The sequence below is a fragment of the Canis aureus genome, chromosome 31, assembly GCF_053574225.1.
Source record: "Canis aureus isolate CA01 chromosome 31, VMU_Caureus_v.1.0, whole genome shotgun sequence".
Lineage (NCBI taxonomy): Eukaryota > Metazoa > Chordata > Mammalia > Carnivora > Canidae > Canis > Canis aureus.
Window position 1 is genome coordinate 43,999,218 of NC_135641.1, and position 20,724 is coordinate 44,019,941.

The following is a 20,724-nucleotide window of genomic DNA, read 5'->3' on the forward strand; positions in this document are numbered from 1 at the left end:
TCTATTTTCCTGTAAATCTGAAACTGCTATTAAAAAAAAAAAAGTATATTAATTTAAAACAAACAAAAGTGCATAGCACCTAAGCTAAAAACCACAATACTCGGGCTCTTATGCAAATTTCCATTTCTCATATCTGAGGTGCTCAGACATTCTCTCAGGGAATCTTTACTCTTGTTTTAGTTTTAATTTTAATAAACTCAGTATATTGATTTCCCATTTGCATTCCCAGAAAGGGTACATGAAAGGAAACAAGACAATTATTATTATTAAACAATTTTCATCCAGTAGAAAAAAGTGGCATTTGAAGGCCTGTCAGTAGAGCCTGGCTACTTGGCATTACCTGCTTGCTTGCTTGCTTTTTTTTTTTTTTTTTTTTTTTTAAGATTTTACTTATTTATTCATGAGAGACACAGAGAGAGGCAGAGACACAGACAGAGGGAGAAGCAGGCTCCCTGCGGGGAGCCCCATGTGGGACTCGATCCCAGGACCCCAGGATCACGCCCTGAGCTGAAAGCAGATGGTCAACCACTGAGCCAACCAGATGCCCCGCATTATCTGCATCCTAATTGCCATCTGCAACCCCCCAGAAGAACCTCCTAGCTGCCCTTGAACCTCCTACCCCAAGACTTCCCAGGATCCATCAAGTACATGATTAATACCCGTCACCCCCAAAGGCCTTCAAAGATGGCTCCAGGACTGTGACTGAAGTGTCTCCTGATCGTGGTGTCTTTGCCTTATTTGTTGTTGAAATTTTTGAGTATCAGGCACGAATACAAGCACTCAAAGAGGCAGAGCAACTCGGTGGAGATTTAGAATAAAAGTGAGAAACCAACCAACATGGATGAAAATGAAGACTGCAAAAAAATATGTATAGCTTTAGAAATCCTTACTCTTAATTTCTGTATTGCTGGTTTACAGTTTTCCATGTGATAACGTAATAATGAATCACGCAGGAAAGATTAAATTAGCTTCCACATGTTCTTTTTCTGAAGCTAGAAAAGCACTTAAATTTCTTTGGAAATATTTTTATCTGATCCATATTTTTTAAAGTGTGAGTTGTCCACATCTCCCCGAGGTCTTCTGTGTGCTCTCATGTTGAACTTCACTGCAGCTCTGAATGTGGAGTCTCAAATTGCCTCTTTATAGCTCTGCACTGCGGTTCTATGAGCAACTGTAGCCTGATCCTCATTGTATAACAAGTACCTAAAATAGAGTCTACACAGAAGGATTCGGTAGGTACTTGCCGGAAGGTGTAGCTTTGATTTTCTAGAAATTTTCAATTGTTTTGGAATTCTTGTGATAACGACATTTGATAAATTAAGTTGAATGTTTTAAGAAACAAGAGGATATAGAAAAGCAAATATCTTATAATTTTTTTTTTCAGACGAAAGAATTGTCAACATGCAAGTTCAGACAGTTACGAAATTCAAAACAATTACTAATGTTATTGGATATTTAAAGGGCTTGACATCTCCAGGTAAGGAGAGGTACAGATTCTGTAATGTATTAACAATCTATTAAACCGTCACAAGAAAACGCTCTGTAACAATGTAAGAGCATCATTAAATGCCCCACTGTAGCTGTAGCTCGTTCATACCGCTCGAAGAGTGAGTCAGTCAGTATGAAACCAAGAAGTAGGTCTTTATTCTCTTTCTTACTTTCTTCAAAAATAAATCTAAATAGAGAGTGTAAGGGGGGAAAAAAAGAAACCAAAATGAGAAAAGAGTTTAGACTCGTTAAATTGGCATGTTCCTTATGAAGAAAAGCTACCCAAACCAGCGTGGGTTTTTTGTCTGTTTGTTCTTTCGTCACCGTACCATAACCACTGGAGTTTTTGATTTTTAACAAGAGAGGACCTTTTAGGGAAAAAAAAAAAAAAAAAAAAAAAAAAAAAAAAAAAAAAAAAGTTTTGTGATGTCTTTTTCTTTCTTTTTTTTTTAAAGTAAACATGTTTATCTCCAAAAATGAATCTTTCAGGGTTAACCTATGTTCTGTGTCTGGCCCGTGGTGTACTGACAGTTCGGCCTCACGTCTGTGTGGATTTAGGTTTTGAAGATGCTGATGGAAATGGTCCCCTAGCTGAACTTTAAATAATTTTACACCTCACATTGGGATGTCCATGGCGTCTTCAGATAACATCATGTAGGCTAAAAAAGTAAAACTAACGAATACATGTATTAATGAAGAGCGTAATAGCAACACTTCGAATACACTGAGGTTGAGCCACGTAGCGTTCTAGAAAGTGGCACAAACTTGTGCCACTTCTGTTGATTTGGTTGGGATATTTACTCAAGTTCTCCCTGGGGAATTGTTTTTCTCCACAACTTCAGTCAAATTGCCCCATGATTGATAACCCGGAGAGTTTTGAGATCAGGTTTTACATCTCTCCAAGTTTCCTGCCAGCCAACTCTTAAAATATTTACGGAAGGTTCATATTTCCTCTAATTTCTTTCCAGTAGCAATGTTGAACAACCTCTGATTTTAATGTCTTTAAATGCAAGGTATGAATGGATTTGGAAATTGTCATAGTTGCATTTCAACTATTTCAACAAATTTCCATCGTAAGAATCTCTAATTGAAGCACCAGAAATATTTATCATCATTGCTACATGTGCTAGTTTTTGTAGAAAAACCAAATTATACAAAACTCGCTTTAGGGTAAAATAACTTTCCTAACTGAAATTCAATATAGGAAAAAAAAAATCAGTTTCTTAAAATCAATTTACCAGTAGTATTCTTCAGTGTGTAATAGACAAAGCTTCTCAAATTCTGTTTATTTGAATTCTACACAAAAATATTGGCTGTTCACTCACATGATTTTCTTATTTAATGACTCTGAAAATTAGAAACGATCATTAGGCTTTTAGATATGGTTTATCTAGAATACAGATAATCCCAAGCACAACTTTCACACATATCTGGGAGGTGGGTAAATAAATTCCCTGTGTTTCAACATTTGCAACCACTCTCTTTATATCATTAATTAAATTTTGATAAAATGTTGGCAGATCAAATCCATCGCTGCTTTTAAAATCAGTATGGAAAACTGAAATAACTTCATGCAACGATTTCCCATCAAATGGCTTTTTGGCGCCATGAGGTAAAGGAGTAATTCATTCCTTCCACATACAGGTAGTACTTGCTATGTGTCAGACACTGTCCCAAGTGCCTTACACATATAGTAAGTCACTTACAACTCAAAGTAACTGAATGATGTATGTTTTATTTGTATTTCCATTTTTATTTTTTTAAATATTTTATTTATTTATTCATGAGAGGCACAGAGAGAGAGGCAGAGACACAGGCAGAGGGAGAAACAGGCTCCATGCAAGGAGCCCGACAAGGGACTCGATCCCAGGACCCTGGGGTCACGCCCTGAGCCAGAGGCAGATGCTCAACCACTGAGCCACCCAGGCGTCCCTGTATTTCCATTTTTTTATGTAAGAAATTAAGGCATAAAGAGCTGAGATAAATTTTCCAAGGTCACCCACCTCGTAAATTGAATATCCTGGGTCCAAACCCGAGCAGGCTGGCTTCAGTGTCTGCACCATTGAGCTACAGGACATCTCTGAGTAAAATGGCACTCGGGGTAGAAATCTTTTTACCTGGAGATGTGGGAGCACTTGATGAAATAAATGGAATTCTATACCAGTAACACTTAGTGGCAGCAAAATCAGAGGAAACTCTGGAGATTTGCTTTTATTCCGCCTTATTATTGACATTAGTCAGTCTCTTTATGTTGTATCTGATGGATTTTGTATGTTCTATGAAACATGTGAAAAGAAAACTTTTACAGTACTTGGATGACTGTTGATGTTGATTTTTTTTTTTTTCCTTCAGAGAAACCAGAGGAGCTAAAACTCTGAGTTGGAGGCTGTAATTAATTCCCTAAATACTTCATTTATTTCAAAATCCATATATGACTACCACATTGTTTGATATTTACAGCTACTGAATAACTGCTCCCCGTCACATGTATTAATAGTTCATTAATATTTACTGAGCATACACACATTGTTTACAGGGCACTTCCCACTACGATCCTGGAAAAAATGTTAGATAAAGGTTTCACTGTGGCATATTTGTATCCTTCCTTAATTAATATGCATGTTGCAAAGGACAGTAATATGGGTCTAAGCTTTGGAATCATAATTGAGTCCAGCAGCTGCCTCTGCTTTGATATACACAGATGTGTGAACCAAGACAGTTGGGTGAAAAATGTTAAAGTAGGTCTTAATTATTAGGACAGTTTTACATAACTGTGGCTCAGTTGTGCGATAGGATTATGTAAATGTCATTAAATTCATTGTTGAGGTCTATATTTTGTTTTAATGGCCCTCGTTTCCTTCTCTTTGCAGACCGCTACATCATAGTTGGCAGCCAGCATCACACGGCGCCCAGTTCTTACGGACAAGAATGGGCTAGCAGCACGGCCGTAATCACAGCTTTCATCCGGGCCTTGATGTTAGGAGTCAAGAAAGGGTGGAGGCCACACCGCACAATCGTTTTCTGTTCATGGGGAGGAACAGCTTTTGGCAATATTGGCTCATATGAATGGGGAGAGGTAAATGCACGCTGATCATTATGCTTCTCTCGCTCCCGTGCTCTCGCTCGCTCTCTCTTTTCGACTAAAGTTGACACAGTACAGCCGTGGAAGCCAGGGATAAGAATGTACCTTGCAGCAAAGTTGTCCCATCTGCTAACTTGCTAAGATCCCCCATAAAAAAGGAGGGGGAATTAGAACACAGTGGATTGTGTGTGCTCGGCAACAATCTTATCTTGTTGCTCCCAGACCAACAGACTCATCAGAGTCGTGGACCCACGATTGCATTTTCCTACTTAGTGTGTTTCTCCTCAGACGAGCTTGACAGGTACTGGACAAGAAAAGATGAGCTGATGCATACAATCACTTTTCTTTTCTTATCTTTTCTTTTTTTTTTTGACTTTCTGGCAATGATCTAGAATTAGGAAACAGTCTCCTATGTTAAATATCTACTACCTTCGCCTCATACCGTAGCTACACGGTATGTAGATTGGCTTCAAAATAGGGGTCTCCTTTCTTTTTCCCTTTCTCCTCCCTTCCTCCACCCCATCCTCCTATTCTTACATCTCTCTCTCTCTGTTCCTTCTTTCCCACAAATCTATTAACCGACCGGCCTACCTAAACTGCCTTAGGAAGGCTTTGTCCAAATGAAGTCTAGAATGCATTGCGTCATAGCTAGAAGAATGCCACTGGTACCTCTAAGTTTCAAATGCTTTTGATAGGTCTGAGTTTCGCAGGTACATCGTATTTTTAATGGGATATGACAACTGATAATTGGATTGATGCCGTATTAAAAACAATGAGAACATTGTAAAGCTCTTAGATATTCTATTTATGATTTTTTTTTTAAAGAAGGCTAGTAGAGAAGTGTAGGAAAAATCTATAGTTTTCTCTAGGAAAATAAAACTATTTGATGTTCTAATTTATTTACAAACTCAGCTTTGGAGGAAAAAACAGACAAACTTAAATATCTAATAAGAAATTCTCCTATTTCATTTTTTTATTTAGGTACTCAAAAAGAAAGTTAAAATATCCATTGACTTCAAAGAAAATATCAAAATGATACAAAAGAAAATAGCAAGTGTCTTTTTAATTTGAAGAAAAAGAAGTCTTAAAAATGGAAAAACTTTAGTGTAGAATTTATCAAGATATACATATTGTAAATTAGATTATTTTTCTATCCTCAAATTAGTTGTGTGAATATCTGTTCCATTTTCAAGAGAACTAAATCAAATGAATAAATTCTATTGCTGAAAGAAGGTCTTTAAATTGACAAATTTTTAGTAAGATGGAAAATGTAAGAGCTGAACCAACCTCTCAGACTTTTAATCCAAATTACTTACTTCAAAGACATAAACAAGTTAAAAAACAATTTGGAAAATATATTTGTGTTCTGAGCTGATTTTAGTATTTCAGAATTTTTTTATCATAAAACAATTATTTTAGTTTCTTGCAACAGTAAGTTACATTTTTTAAAAAGTTCTTAAAGAATCTTTTTAAATTCCAAAAATGTATTCCATTATATCATACGGCCTTCTCCATATCTATCTAGTGACTTTCACATTGAATTTATATCATCCTAAATTAACATGCATATTTCTAAGCTATGTTCTCAGAGTAGGCTTGTCCAACATTAGTCGTTCCTAACATACATCCTGAGCCATGCAAGGGGGAGTGCATTGCAAAAAGTCTTTGAATTTTTTTAAGCATCGAGCATCATTGCCTGTAAACTGAATCAATGTGGCCTTGCATGTATGTGGACAATTATATTTTCATCAATCCCATTCATTTAAAATATTTATTAAATGAATCTTACAGAGAGGTAGCTGAATTTTCAACTTAAAATAAGGGTCACATACTGGTTTGCTAGGGAGGCTGGCTCTTACAGTCTCCTGACTCCTAGTGTTGGAGGAAGAAAGCTAAGTTCCTAAAACATGAAGTAGGACAGGGTTTTTTAGGTGTTTTCTATGGAATTGTCACCATGACGATTAGTCATTATTAAATATCTGTGCAAAAAGTGGGGGATTTGACAGTGGCACCTTAATAATAGCCTCAGTGGTCTTCAGTTTTGGGGGACAGGGCTCAGCAGCAAGTAGAAAAACTAGTCTGCGGAAATCATTTTATGCTACTCATGTGCGTAAAATGCATCGGGTTTTATTTCCAGTAATATGTTCAGGGACAAAGGTGTATTATGCCACATTTTGCTCAGGATAAAGAGCTACTTCATGTAAAGCGTAGCTCATTGTCTCAAAGGAAAGGCCTACTTTGATTAATCGCTGAAGTAGTTTACCCATGTCTCTTCTCTGATTCAGTAGCTATAAAATTAAGTGCTGAGGCTAGAGCAGACTTTCCATTCTGCACTCTCTGGTTGAAGCTTATTCTATGTGAGCCATGGAAGAACATTTTCTTCTAAGATCTGACTTTTTTTTTTAAGCAGGAACATGCTTAAAACTATTTTGTCATGTGTGATATGTAACTCCTTATCCCCTTTATTCAAAATCCTTTCGGGACCTTGGCACACTCTAACACACTACAATTTTTTTTTTTTTAAAAGAGTAGTTGTGTAATGTAATGATTTTAAGTAGGGAGTGTTTACAGTTCAACACATCACTGACAACGTAAAATGTGTTACTTTTACTTATGGAGCTTTTTGGTTTGTTTTGGTTTGGTGCGGTTTCAGGATTTCAAGAAGGTTCTGCAGAGAAATGCTGTGGCTTACGTTAGTCTCCATAGTCCCATAAGGGGTAACTCAAGTCTGCATTCCATGGCTTCACCATCTCTTCGGCAACTGGTAATAGAGGTAAGATGAACTACTTTTTCATCTAATTCTCTGTAATTTGCCATGTCCTGATGTTTTCACTTATTTTTTTTAATATGCACAAAGCCATCTAAGTTTTTAAGAAATGATCTATTGTTTATATTTTTATCAATATTCCTTTAGCCAGTTTCTTACATTCTGCACTCACTATGGTGATAGTTATAGATTTTTACAGTTAACAGAGAACTATGTAAAAATGTCAATTTATTTCTTAAAACTTGAAGTTAGCTCTCAAGTTCCCAATTCTGTTAATCTTGACATTTTGTGGTAAACGTGGCTATTTTTAGATTTCTTCCCCTTCATTCATGTTTTGAGCAAATTTGAGACCTGCCCTATCCTTTCAACAACACTCTAGGCCCCCTAAAAGCAGGATCTGTGATCTGTGTCCAGTCTCTAGAATATAGTGGTAACTAATTCCAAGATAGCTAGAAAATAGTATTTGAAAAATGCTTATGGAAAGGGATAGCATGCATTTTCCTATAGAATAACTTGAAATAAATTACGTAGTTTGTGATAATGTCTCACTAGAGTTTTTTTGTTTGTTTTGTTTTTTAAGAAAAATTTAGTCACTCTGGGGGCACCTGGGTTAAGCATTTTAATTCTTGATTTCTGCTCAGGTCATGATGTCAGGGTCCTGAGGTAATCCCAGCATCAGGCTCTGCCCTCAGCACAGAGTCTGCTGGAAATTCTCTCCCTCTGCCCCTCCCCCCGCTCGAGCTCACTCACTACCCGCCCCCCAAAAACATACATACACACATACCTACGTACAGAAAATCTTTTAAAAAATTAGTCACTTCTGGACCCTTTCAAAGAATTTTTCAGAACATCTTTCCTGTTGATTAGCTGATTCTGTGCTTTTATTTTTACATTCTTTTTATGACTTACCCTACAGATGAAATGGTGTGTGTTATTTCTCAGAAGGAAAGTAATATTACCAGCCCTGGGGGGTGGTTTCTTCCCAACCCGAAGGGTTACTGGTATATATTAGAAATGACCTTTTAGATGCCCACAGAGTTTCCAGTGAGTATCCTAGAAACTGAGCTAGAAAAAGAGAGGGATAATGAACGGTGCTTTAGTTTAGCCATAATGCCTGATTGAAATGTAATGCAAACTAACATTTTATGACTTTCATAAAGCATTTTCTAGTTTAATAGTTTTCATTGACATTTCCATATGTAGTATAATAAAGAAGATATTATGAGAGATGAAATAGATAAATCCGTACATTTGAGAACAGCCAAACCCCACTGTGCGTGTCCTAAATTATATGCAGGTCTGTAAGTGACTTCCTCAGGTGCTTTATACTGCTTTGCATTCTGTGACTCGTACCTGCCTGGAAAAAACTCAGAAGAAACTCAGCTGCACATGTCTCTGTTAGGAAGTTAAGCTATTTCTGTACAAGTGAGTGTCCAGGAAGAAAGTGTGAGTTCAAGTATCTGGCAACTGGGGAGGGTCAGTTGAAAATTTCTTTTCTGTCTCATATGTTACAATATTGGTATTTTGAGAACCTCGGAAGATATGGAATCGGTGAGACTCATAAGCAAATAGAAATAACAAACTAATAAGGACTGTCAAATCTATAGAAATATCTATCTATAGAAATGTCTGAGAATATACTGCTTTTAGAATACCTTTGCATATCTTATAACAGAACTGCAAAATACTAGAATTTAAGCCTAATTATCTAAAAGTATGACATGGTTTCTCAATAATGGATAGTGACATGGAAGATGTACCTTCTTATCTGTTTGGGGGAGAAAACTTTTGTTCTATGGTTGAAAATGTTTCTATACTAATTTGAGAATTGGTATATAAATTCCAATTTATTCAAAGAAAATTTCCTTTCAGTTGAGAGAGAGCCTATGTATGTTGACTATAGGACAAATTAGAAAGGTAGGATTATCACAAATTCAAACAAAAGCATATTCAATTTTTATTTTATTTTTTAATTTTTTAAAGATTTTATTTATTTATTCATGAGAGACATAGAGAGAGAGGCAGAGACACACACAGAGGGAGAAGCAGGCTTCCTGCAGGGAGCCCGATGTGGGACTCGATCCCAGGACCCTGGGGTCACGACCCAAGATGAAGGGAGATGCTCAACCACTGAGCACCCCCAAGCATCCCAGTATATGCAATTTAAAAAAATGAGTATAATGGGGATCCCTGGGTGGCTCAGTAGTTTAGTGCCTGTGTTTCACCCAGGGCGTTAACCTGGAATCCCAGGATCGAGTCCCATGTCGGGCTCCTGCATGGAGCCTGCTTCTCCCTCTGCCTGTGTCTCTGTCTCTCTGTGTGTCTCTGTCTATCTCTCTCTCTTTATCATGAATAAATAAAATTTAAAAAAAAATGAGTATTACTTAACTGTCTGTATTGAGTTTTATTAACACAAAACAAGTAAATATGGAAATTTAAGACAGATTTACATATAATAATTTAATGCCACTTTTCTTTAAAATATATAAGGACACGTAAAAATAGAAAGATGAAGAGAATTGAAAGAAACAAAACCTCACAGTAATTTATATAACTTAAAATAATTCAACACTAGTGGCATTTCAAAAAAGAAAGATTGAAAATGATCCTTTCAAAAAATAAAAGGAACTGGAGCGTCTGGGTGGCTCAAGTCGGTTAAGCATCTGACTCTTGATTTCGGCTCAGGTCACAGTCTCAGGGCTGTGGAATCAAGGCCTTCATCAGGCTCCATGCTCAGCAGGGAGTATACTTGAGATTCTCTCTCTCCCCCTCTGCCCCTCACCCCAGTCTCTCTCTCTCTCTCTCTCTCTCTCAAATAAATACATGTCTTTTTTTAAAGGAACTAATTATAACAGAATATATATAACTTAACTTGCAAAGCGCTTTATCAGTCTTCAGGACTTTGTAGTTCATCAGCTTACTTAGATCTTACCATATACAAATACATGTTTCATATTATCTATTCTAAACCAAACAACCAAACAAAAACAAATTAAAAATGATTTTTCTACAAAGAACAATGTTTTTTTTTATAAAGCATGCTGACTGAATTGTGGATGACATAAGATCATACACAATATACTCTTGTATAACCATGTACAGAATCAGAAATACCTCTCTACGTTCATGTCATGGAATTAAATATGTCAGATGGAATCTTTAAAGATTAATACAAAGTACTGCATTTATTTTAAAAATCTAGACAGATATAGGATATTTTAATGGATTATAAGCTTGATAAAAAACAAAACTGTGAAATGGTCACCCTAAATCAAATACCAGAGACATTTACATTTCATTAATAATGTGTTATCTCTATTAAGGAGGGTGATAGTTTCATTGTCCTTGGTCCATTAGACCTTAGTATGCTATTATTTTTGTTTCAGTTAGACTTACTGGATGAATTACAATAATAGTTTACATAAAGTAAAATCCACCCCCCCCCCTTTTTTTTTAGATGTATTGGGATGCCTGGGTGGCTTAGTGGTTAAGCGTCTGCCTTTGGCTCAGGGCATGATCCCGGGGTCCTGGGGTCAAGTCCCACATCAGGCTCCCTGCAGGGAGCCTGCTTCCCCCTCTTCCTATGTCTCTGCCTCTCTCTCTCTCTCTCTCTCTCTCTCTGTCTCTCATGAATAAATAAATAAAATCTTTAAAAAAAATAAAAAAAGAGATGTATTTATTTAAGAGAGAGAGACAGTGTGTGCAAGCAAGGGGAGGGGCAGAAGGAGAAGGAGAAAGAATCTTAAGCCGGCTCCCCACTGAGTGCAGAGCCTGCTGTGGGACTTGATCCCATGACCTTGAGGTCAGGACCTGAGCTGAAACCAAGAGTTGTATGCTTAACCGACTAAGTCACCCAGGAGCCCCTCAAATTCTCCCTTCTTATGTATCTAGGATGATGAAATTTGACAAATGTGTACAAACATGTAAACACCAGCACAATCAAGATATACAGTATTTCCATCCCCAAGAGTCCCATCAGAGCCCTTTGCATTCAGTCTCCTCTCTTCATTCCTAGCTCCTGACAAAGACTGATCTGACTTGGGCCAAAATGGTTTTGTCTTTCAGAATAGCATGAACAACGGAATCCTTCGGTATATAGGCCTTTCTGTGTGGCTTCTCTTCTTTAGCATAATGATTTTTAAAATATGTCCATCTTGAAAAGGGAGCCCTCTTGCACTGTTGGTGGGAATGCAAACTGGAGCAGCCACTCTGGAAAACAGTGTGGGGGTTCCTCAGAAAGTTAACCACAGAACTCCCTTATGACCCAGCACTTGCACTACTAGGTATTTATCCAAAGAATACAAAAATAGTGATTCAAAGAGTCCCAGGTACCCCAATGTTGATAGTGATAGTGTCCACAGCAGCCAAACTATGGATGGAGCCCAGATGTATATCTACAGATGAATGGATAGAGAAGATGTGTTATATATATATGTACACACACACACACACACACAAATATACATATATATACATATATATACAAAAGAATATTACTTAGCCATCAAAAATAATGAAATTTTGCCATTTACAATGACATGGATGGAACTAGAGGGTTTTATGCTAAATAAAATAAGTCAGAGAAAGAAATACCATATGATCTCACTCATATGTGGAATTTAAGAAAGAGATGAACATGGACGACAGGAAGGAAAAATAAAATAAGACAAAATCAGAGAAGGAGGCAAGCCATAAGACACTCTTAGCTATAGCAAACAAACGGAGGGTCGCTGGAGGGGAGGTTAGTGGGGGACGGGGTAACTGGAAGGTGGGCATTAAGGAGGGCACGTGATGGAATGAGCACTGGGTGTTGTATGCAACTGATAAGTCACTAAATTCTACCCCTGAAGCTAATGATACAGTATGTGTTAACTAAATTGAATTTAAATTAAAAAAAATTTAAATATGTCTATGTTGTGACCCGTGTCAGTAGTTTTACAACATCTAGGTGACAAGGATAACAAGTCAACCATGTCTTTGATGAATGCAGTACCTCTGGAGCTCTTCCTTCAGCTTGGTACTCTAACTTTGATTTTGAAACAAAGAGAGATAAAAGCACTGACATTAAGGAAAGAATTCCCTGAAACTATTCTACTAAATTTAAATTAAATTATCCTGAGTGGAGAGGATAAAATCTTTCGAAGATTCAGAAATGCTTAATGACTATAGGTTTTTCTTAAAATTCATGAAAGAGTGTCCTTAAAAAAATATTACCTGAAAAAAAAAAATTACCTGGAGAATAATGAAAACAGATGATTACCAAAGCTCGGTAATAGGAACTTGTGAGTTAATTCTACCGCTCTTTCTTCTTTGGTGTTTACTTGGAAATGTTCACTATAGCTTGAAAAAAAACCTAAAAAATAGAGAAATTTTAAAAATTATAGCAGTGATAACTAATAAATTCATTTTGTCTCTGAAAGGAGTAATAACTCACCAGTGAGGTGCCCACTGAATGGTAAATAAGAGGCAAGAACTAAGGCTTTACGTGGTTGATTTCTTTCTGTTAGTTTTGTTAATATTTTGTATCTACATTTCTGCTTCTTTTGTGCTACCAATAATTTTACCAAAAAAAAAATCATTGTCACTTAAATTAGCTTGTAAGTTTTAAAATTAAAAATCTCAATTCAAAAAAAAACTTAAAAAAAAACTCAATTCAAAAAACTAAAAAAAAAAATATTTTTCTTAAAATCCCCATTTTGTAAATGAATATGTTTTTTTAAAATATAAATTACCTATTTCCTTCGCAAAAAATGTTAACTTTCTATTAATATTTATTTTTCTTTTGCATTTTGCTATGCAAAAATACAGTGAAATAACTTTTTCAGCTTATAACGGTAATGTTAATATGTGCATTGTGGACATCAAAGAAGTATGTCAATTACAGAAAACTAAGAATTTTTGGTAAGATCCAGTAAAATATTTTAAATTTGGTTAAATTTTAAAATCTCATCTACATAGTACTATATGAGATTCTGGTGTGAGTTTCCTACTTTTTACTCCATGGTCGGTGGTCATTTGGATTTGGATGATTATTTCTAGTTTTTAGTTAAAATGAATATAGTTGCTATAATTATTCTTATGGTGTTGGTAGAATGAGCACACTCATTTTTCTTAGGTATTTATCTAGAAATGAAACCACTAGGTCACAGGGTAGACACATGATCAGCTCTAATAGACACTGCCAAAACATTTCCCAAAGTATTGATTATAGGACCACCAGCAATGTGTGAATATAGTTGCCCTGTAGCAACGCATTGATGTATGTGAGTATGTCTTTCTGGGTGTTAATCTGAATTTCTTTGATGATTAATCGTGTGGATATCGTAAAGGATCACTTAAGTATTTTCCTTTTTGAAAAAAAAAAAAAGATAATTGTTCATCATTGTCTAACCCATATGTAAGAGTTCTTTATATATGCGCAATTCCAGTTTTTTTGTTGGTCATATATCATATATTGTGAATTCCTCTTCTAGTCTGTGGCTTGATATTTCGCTCTCTTCCTGGTCGCAACACATCTTACATATTAATCTCACTGAAATCTCCTAAATGGTATTTATTGTTCCAGTATTTTATATAAAACATGGTGAACTTCGTTTAGTAGTGATATTGAAGGCACATTATAAACCTTCATTATCCTCTCATTCACAAACATTCGAGCCCTTACTACCCCTTCTCTCTCTCTCTCTCCACTCTGTGTGTATATATATAGTGTATATATATAGTGAATATTCATATATATATATAGATATATATATACACAAACACTATGGATGGTATAATATTCTACAGGTGTGGAGTATCCAGGCCCCTAAATGAGGCAAGAGTAAATGATCTTCACAAGATCCACTTTTTTAGAAGAAAACTCTTTCTTGAAAACAATTCCTATTGGTCCCTAAATGTACAATAAAGGATACACAGGTCAATGCCCTCGTCATTAATGAAATGCAACCACCTCCACGCAAAGTCAGTTATGAAACTCAAGATAAAATAAGATTTCTCCCTACATAATAATTTTAAATATTAGGTTGCAATACAAACCCACACATCCCTCTGTGTATTACACTGCTGTTTCACATTTATTTTTGTTATTTTTTAAAGATTTTATTTATTCATGAGAGACACAGAAAGAGAGAGAGAGAGAAAAGAGAGAGAGAGAGAGAGAGGCAGAGGGAGAAGCAGGCTCCATGCAGGGAGCCCGACGTGGGACTCAGTCCCGGGTCCCCAGGATCACGCCCTGGGCCAAAGGCAGATGCTTAACTGCTGAGCCACCCAGGGATCCCTCACATTTATTTTTTGAAATCATATTTCATAGTTCACAGAAGGTATTGATTTTTCCTTTAGAAAAACAGAATTTGACCATACATATATTAGTCAGTGCTCTGTAAGTCTCAAGTAAATAGTGAGGAAGTTTCTAAGAGGTTATTTCGGGAAAGCCTGAAGTGTTCGTACATATGAAAGTAGTCAATCTAGCTATATTCTTCTTAAATGTCACTTTTGAAGCACCTGCCAGACACTGGCAAACCTGATCCAAACCAAAGGATTGCCTCAATATTATGAAACAGTCTACAGGATAGACAGTGTTATTTTTTTTTAAGTCTCTGAAAAACAGCAGCAGATATATATATATATATATATATATATATATATATATATATATAAATTTTTTTTACTTTTATAGTGTTTTTGTAAAAAGTTTCCACATTTTATTTTTTTAGTACCAAGAACTACCCACCAGGAAATATAGTACATATATTTTAATTCAACTGCATTCATTCACGCCTTGAGTCCAGAACCAGACTACATACGATATTACCTCCTTATGAACACCCCCAGTCTGTTGCAGAGCTCTGCAATGTGATAAATATTTATAAAGAACCGAACTGTGCATGGCATTGCTGTGGGGGTCGTAGAGACCACAATTACTAGATGAAATGTCCATGTTGGCCCAGGAATTTAGGACTTTACTATGAACTTCAGACATGCATAAATATGGTAAAATATAGATAGGGGTGAGGGTGGTAGGTGCTCTCCTGCAACTCAGAGGAAAGAGGCAAGGAAGTTGGTTAAATCCAGAATCATCATTCTACAACAGTGGCAGAAAGGTGGAGCGCACTCAGAATCTTGAGGAAATTTAAGTCTGTCTTGTCAAAGCTCCATACTTGGATCACATCAAGGAACTGCCCTTCTAGGGAACTACCAGCGCCTCTTTTCAGTGCCCACAACTGATGCGCATTTCCATGTCCTTGCTCAAACCAAGTGCAACTCTGCTCTGCCTCAGATCTTCTTCTCTTGTGGGAAGGTATTGTTCTAGGGCTAGAAACAAGATGTAGGAGACGTTGTAGCCCCAGCAGGTAATTGGTTGAAACGTTTGAGTCTCTAGAAGCCTGAATTTCAAATAACAGAGTCATTAAATAAAATGCTTCCCCCCCCTTGATTTTATTTGTATACACTGTGCAATTAAAATCACTGGCCCCAGTCTCCTGGGCCCCCATAACAGAGTACCGCAGACCGGGTGGTTTAGAGAACAGAAATGTATTCCCTTACACTTCTGGAGGCTGGAAGTCCAAGCGAAGATCCAGAGAGGGTACGTTTTGTCCTAGGGCCTCTGTCCTCGGCTTGCAGAGAGCTGCCCTCTCACAGTGCCTCCCCGTGGTCTTCCCCATGCATGCTCATTCCCGGAGACTCTTCAACCTCTTATAAGGACACCGGTCCTCTTAGACTGGGGCTCCATCCTTATGTTCTTATTTAACCCTAATGACCTTGTCAAAGGTTCTCCCTCCCAATATGGTCACATTGGCTGGCTGGGTTTTGTCCTGGACATTTCCAGAGGACACACCTGAGTCTCTAATATTGACAAAGATGCGGCGTGGTAAGCGTGCAAAAGGGATGGCAGTAGAATGTCTTTTCTCGTTCTCTCTCTTTTGTTGAGAATTTTAAGAGAGTACGGAAACAAAGCTTGAAGTCTGCTCTCCATGCTATAAAACACAAGCGTAGAATGGACTTTGAGACATTCTCCACTGACTTGTCTCTCATGATGCATGGCATAGTTTTTGTTTGTGGATTTGGTTCTATCCTTGATAGTTTCTCTCTTTAGTTTTTTTAAGGGGAGAAATTCTCCGTTTTTTTCTTGCTCACACTAAATTACACCCCTTTTCCGTGGATTCTGCTTAATTCTACTTAATTTATCTTCCTTTCCTCTGCTTCCACTACCAGTAGCTGACAGAAGTGACCATAAACACTAATAAACTGATTTAAAATCCTATCTTACCCTAATTTACCACTTCCATAAAGTCTCACATTTAACATTGTGAGTCTATTGGCAGGTTCATCTATCTCCTAGGTTTACAATACTTTTCTTTGTGTTAAAACCCAGCAATCCCTCCAGTTTATTATTGTTTTACAAGGTTTTCTGTTCAGTATATGCTGGCAATTTATAAATCCCTTTTTTATCTGAATCTAGATATCAAGGGAAGCCTTAGATGCTGGGTAAAACCCCGAATTTTAGAAGGCAGATGGTTTAAGTATTTGGATGACCTAGCCAAAGAGTAGTGCAGACAATTAAATTAGAGATATTGAAATATTAACAGGTATAGTGTGAATGCATTCATGCATCAAGAAATGAATATCATGGGGATCCCTGGGTGGCGCAGCGGTTTGGCGCCTGCCTTTGGCCCAGGGCGCGATCCTGGAAACCCGGGATTGAATCCCACATCAGGCTCCCGGTGCATGGAGCCTGCTTCTCCCTCTGCCTATGTGTCTGCCTCTCTCTCTCTCTCTCTCTCTCTCTCTCTCTGTGACTATCATAAATAAATAAAAATTTAAAAAAAAATTAAAAAAAAAAAAGAAATGAATATCATGTTCTTAAGTGGCTTTAGCTGAGTTAGTGTTAGTCTGTGACTTTTGGGTTGGTATATTAGACACCAGACCCTACAGAACTCAACAGAATGGCCATTTACTCAGGGGAAGTTAGTGAATCACCCTTGCTGGCCGGCTGGGTACAACTTTCACCTACACAGCATCATTATTGCAATATAATAGAGTGTACCAGTTAAAACAATGAAACTTAGGTCTGATGAGTTAATTGTCCTCTTTCCCCTCCTGATCTTTAATATATTTTGGTTAAAAACCTACCACTGATGTCATCAGTTAATTATCTATATAGCGATTACAGTAGTAATGCTTTGTCCTTACGATGGACGACATTTTATCTAAAATTTTTATTATGAGTAATGAAAATAAGTTAAACAGATGTGATTTCATGCCTTAAACGACCCACCTTTTCAGGAGCACCTGGGTCATCAAGAGTCACTCAGTCGGTTAAGCAAGTGATTCTTGATCTCAGGTCTTAATCTCAGGGTCATGAGCTTTGACCCTGCGTTGGGCTCCATGCTGAGCGTGAAGTCTACTTAAAAATACAAACAAACACGCCTTTTCAAATACAATTACTGAGATAATTTTAGTTTCTATTGGCATGTGCTTACCCCAAGGAAGTTGTATAAATTATGACTCCTTTGCTTGTTTGTTCTGTTATGTTTTTAAGTATCATCCTAACCAAGCAATTTTGTACTTATATTGATATTTTGTATTCGAATGGCTCATTTGGTTCATTAAAAAAAATAATTTGTTTCTGTATACCAACAATGAATTATCTGAAAGATAAATTTAAAAGCAACTCAGTGAGTTAAAACATCTGCCTTCAGCTCAGGTCATGATCGTGGAGATCCGGAAGGGATCCAGCCCTGGGTCATGCTCCCTGCTCAGCAGGGAGAAGCAGGCTCCCTTTTTGTGTTCACGGTCTCTCTCCCTCAAATAAATAAATTTTTTTTTCAAATATTTTATTTATTCATTCATGAGAGACACAGAAACAAATACATAGGCAGAGGGAGAAGCAGGCTCCCTATGGAGAACCTGTTGCAGGACTTGATCCCAGGACCCTGGAGTCATGACCTAAGCTAAAGGCAGATGCTCAACCACTGAGCCACCCAGGCATCCTGATAAATAAAATCTTAAAAAAAAAATTAATAAAAGCAATGCCATTTGCAATAGTACTGAAAACAGTAAAATACTTAGGTATGACATGAATCAAAGAGGTGAAAGACCTGTACACTGAACACTATTAAGCCATTGATGAAAAGGATGGAAGAAGACACAAATAAGTGGAAAGATAATTCATGTTCTTAGTTTAGATGAATTACCATTACTAAAAACGTCCATGCTTTTACAAAGTGGCCTACAGACTCAAGGCGATCTCTTTCAAAATTCCAATAGCATTTTTCGCAGAAATAGACAAAACTGTCCTAGAATTTGTATGGAGCCACAAAAGACCTCAAAGAGCCAAGGTAATCCTACCAAAGAAGAACAAGTCTGAGAGTATCGCACTCTCTGATTTCAAGCTGTCTTACAAAGCTGTGTTAATGAAAACAGTGATGCTGGCATAAAAACAGGCACATAGGCCAGTGGACCAGAACAGAGAATATGGACATAAACCACACATACATGGTCAGCTAATTATTGACAGGGTATCAGGAACATACTTTTAAATAAGTGTTGCTCTGGGGTTCCCTGGGTGGCTCAGCAGTTGAGCATTCTGGGATTGAGTCCCGCGTCGGGCTCCCCGCATGGAGCCTGTTTCTCCCTCTGCCTGTGTCTCTGCCTCTCTCTCTGTGTCTCTCATGAATAAATAAGTAAATGTTTAAAAAAATAAAATAAAATAAATGGTGCTGGGAAGGTTGGATATCTAAATGCAAAAAAAAAAAAAAGGAACTGAACTATGTACAGCATGGTGACTATAGTTGATAATACAGTTTTGTATTAGGTTTTAGGGTAGATCTGAGGCATTCTACACACACACACACACACACACACACAGTTACCTGCGTTCACTATGTGAGCTGATGGATATGTTAATTATCTTGACCTGGATGATCATTTCGCCACATATATGTATATGAAATCATCATTTTGTAGGTCTTAAAATATATGTGATTTAAATGACTTTCAGAAAACAATCTAAAATGAGAAATCTCAATAGGCTCTTGGTAAAAATAAATGAAATCAAGGCTTCGCTAAAAAAGGTGTTCTCTGAAGCAAAAGGAACTTGGTGTAATAATGTTAAAGGAAAGGTTGAACACATAAACATGATAATGAATCTTGCTGTAAACTAGTCTTTCCCAGTGTGTGTTGTGAGAGATGTACTAAGTAGAGCCTTCGGTGTGCGTCTTACGCATGGCAAAGATCCAGAGGTAAATAGAACATGCAGTCTTTCCCAAGCTTGTTTGGTTCTAGAACTTTTCTCCTACATTCATCTGGTGAAAACAGTCAAGGAAATGCTGTTTTAACCAAACCCCGTATGCACCCTTTTAGGTTGGAATTTTACAGAAGCTAAAATGAATATTCAATCCCTTCACTTTGAAAATGGATTTTTTTCAAAGGGCAAGATCGACAATCCGCGTTCACTTTTTCTGAAACGCACCTCAACCCACAGTGTTGATAAGACTCGAAGGTGCTGATTATCCCTTCCCTTTGATCTGGAATTTCACCTGCAAATTCATAGCCTTAAGCATCCTATAATTTGACACTAATCTCTCCACAGTAACCACTGTTAACTGTATTTTTTTAGTAGGAAAATTAGAATTTTAAGACCAGGGTGATAACATAAAATCGAACAGCAGAAGAAATCAAGCTATTTTCACCCTGAAACCACACTACCCCTGAAGGCCGTGATAGCAGTTTTCTGTATGTCTCCAAGGAGCAGAGAAATCATTTCAATGCAGCCTATGGAAGAATTGTCAAATAGGATGGATCATCTTAAGGCGCTCAAGCGTTGCATAGGTGTGGTGAGGGGGGACTCAACATTTTTACGGGCGGTTATTTATAGGGACATTCACTTGTGAGTGCGTCCTCTATTTATTTGTGTTTGTTTGTCTAGTTGTAATGTACCTGGGGGCCTGCAATTAGTTTCTGGGTTGTTAACTTTCAGGTTTATTGTTCACTATCTATAGACCTTCCAGCTCCAGATCTCTAAGCTGTACTTTATATGTTAGATGTGAGCACTTGGTTAATATAAGCGACCGTGACACCTTGAAGTTCAGCGTGGATGTTCACAACGACCTCCCATGGCCCTGTGACTGCGTCACCGCGGAGAGCAGGTGTAGACACTCCTCTACGGTGACCATCTCACCTGAAGCGTTCCGACTCATTCATCTGGGAAGGTCGGTGGTTACCACAGAAAGACTTAACGATAACGGTGACCCAGACGTAAAACTGAAAGAGACGTGAATCCAGGGAGGATTTTAAAGAGAAGCTACTTTAGGATTACAGCACCAGAACTGGTGCCCTTGTCCACAGTATACTTTATTTTTTTTTTAAGTAAAGTCATCCAAAATTA

At 37.3% G+C, this 20,724-nt stretch overlaps 1 protein-coding gene across 6 annotated transcripts in view; it reads left to right on the plus strand.

The window, feature by feature from the left end:
• NAALADL2 (N-acetylated alpha-linked acidic dipeptidase like 2) overlaps positions 1-20,724 on the plus strand; it is a 1,263,364-nt gene that overhangs the window by 965,255 nt on the left and 277,385 nt on the right. For 5 of the 6 annotated variants that reach the window (XM_077880384.1, XM_077880385.1, XM_077880381.1 and 2 more), the window contains 3 exons: positions 1,385-1,477; positions 4,359-4,564; positions 7,224-7,343. In XM_077880384.1, coding sequence (XP_077736510.1) covers positions 1,385-1,477; positions 4,359-4,564; positions 7,224-7,343 — 419 coding nt within the window. The remainder of the gene's footprint in view (positions 1-1,384; positions 1,478-4,358; positions 4,565-7,223; positions 7,344-20,724) is intronic. The other variant, XM_077880382.1, reaches the window with a different exon arrangement.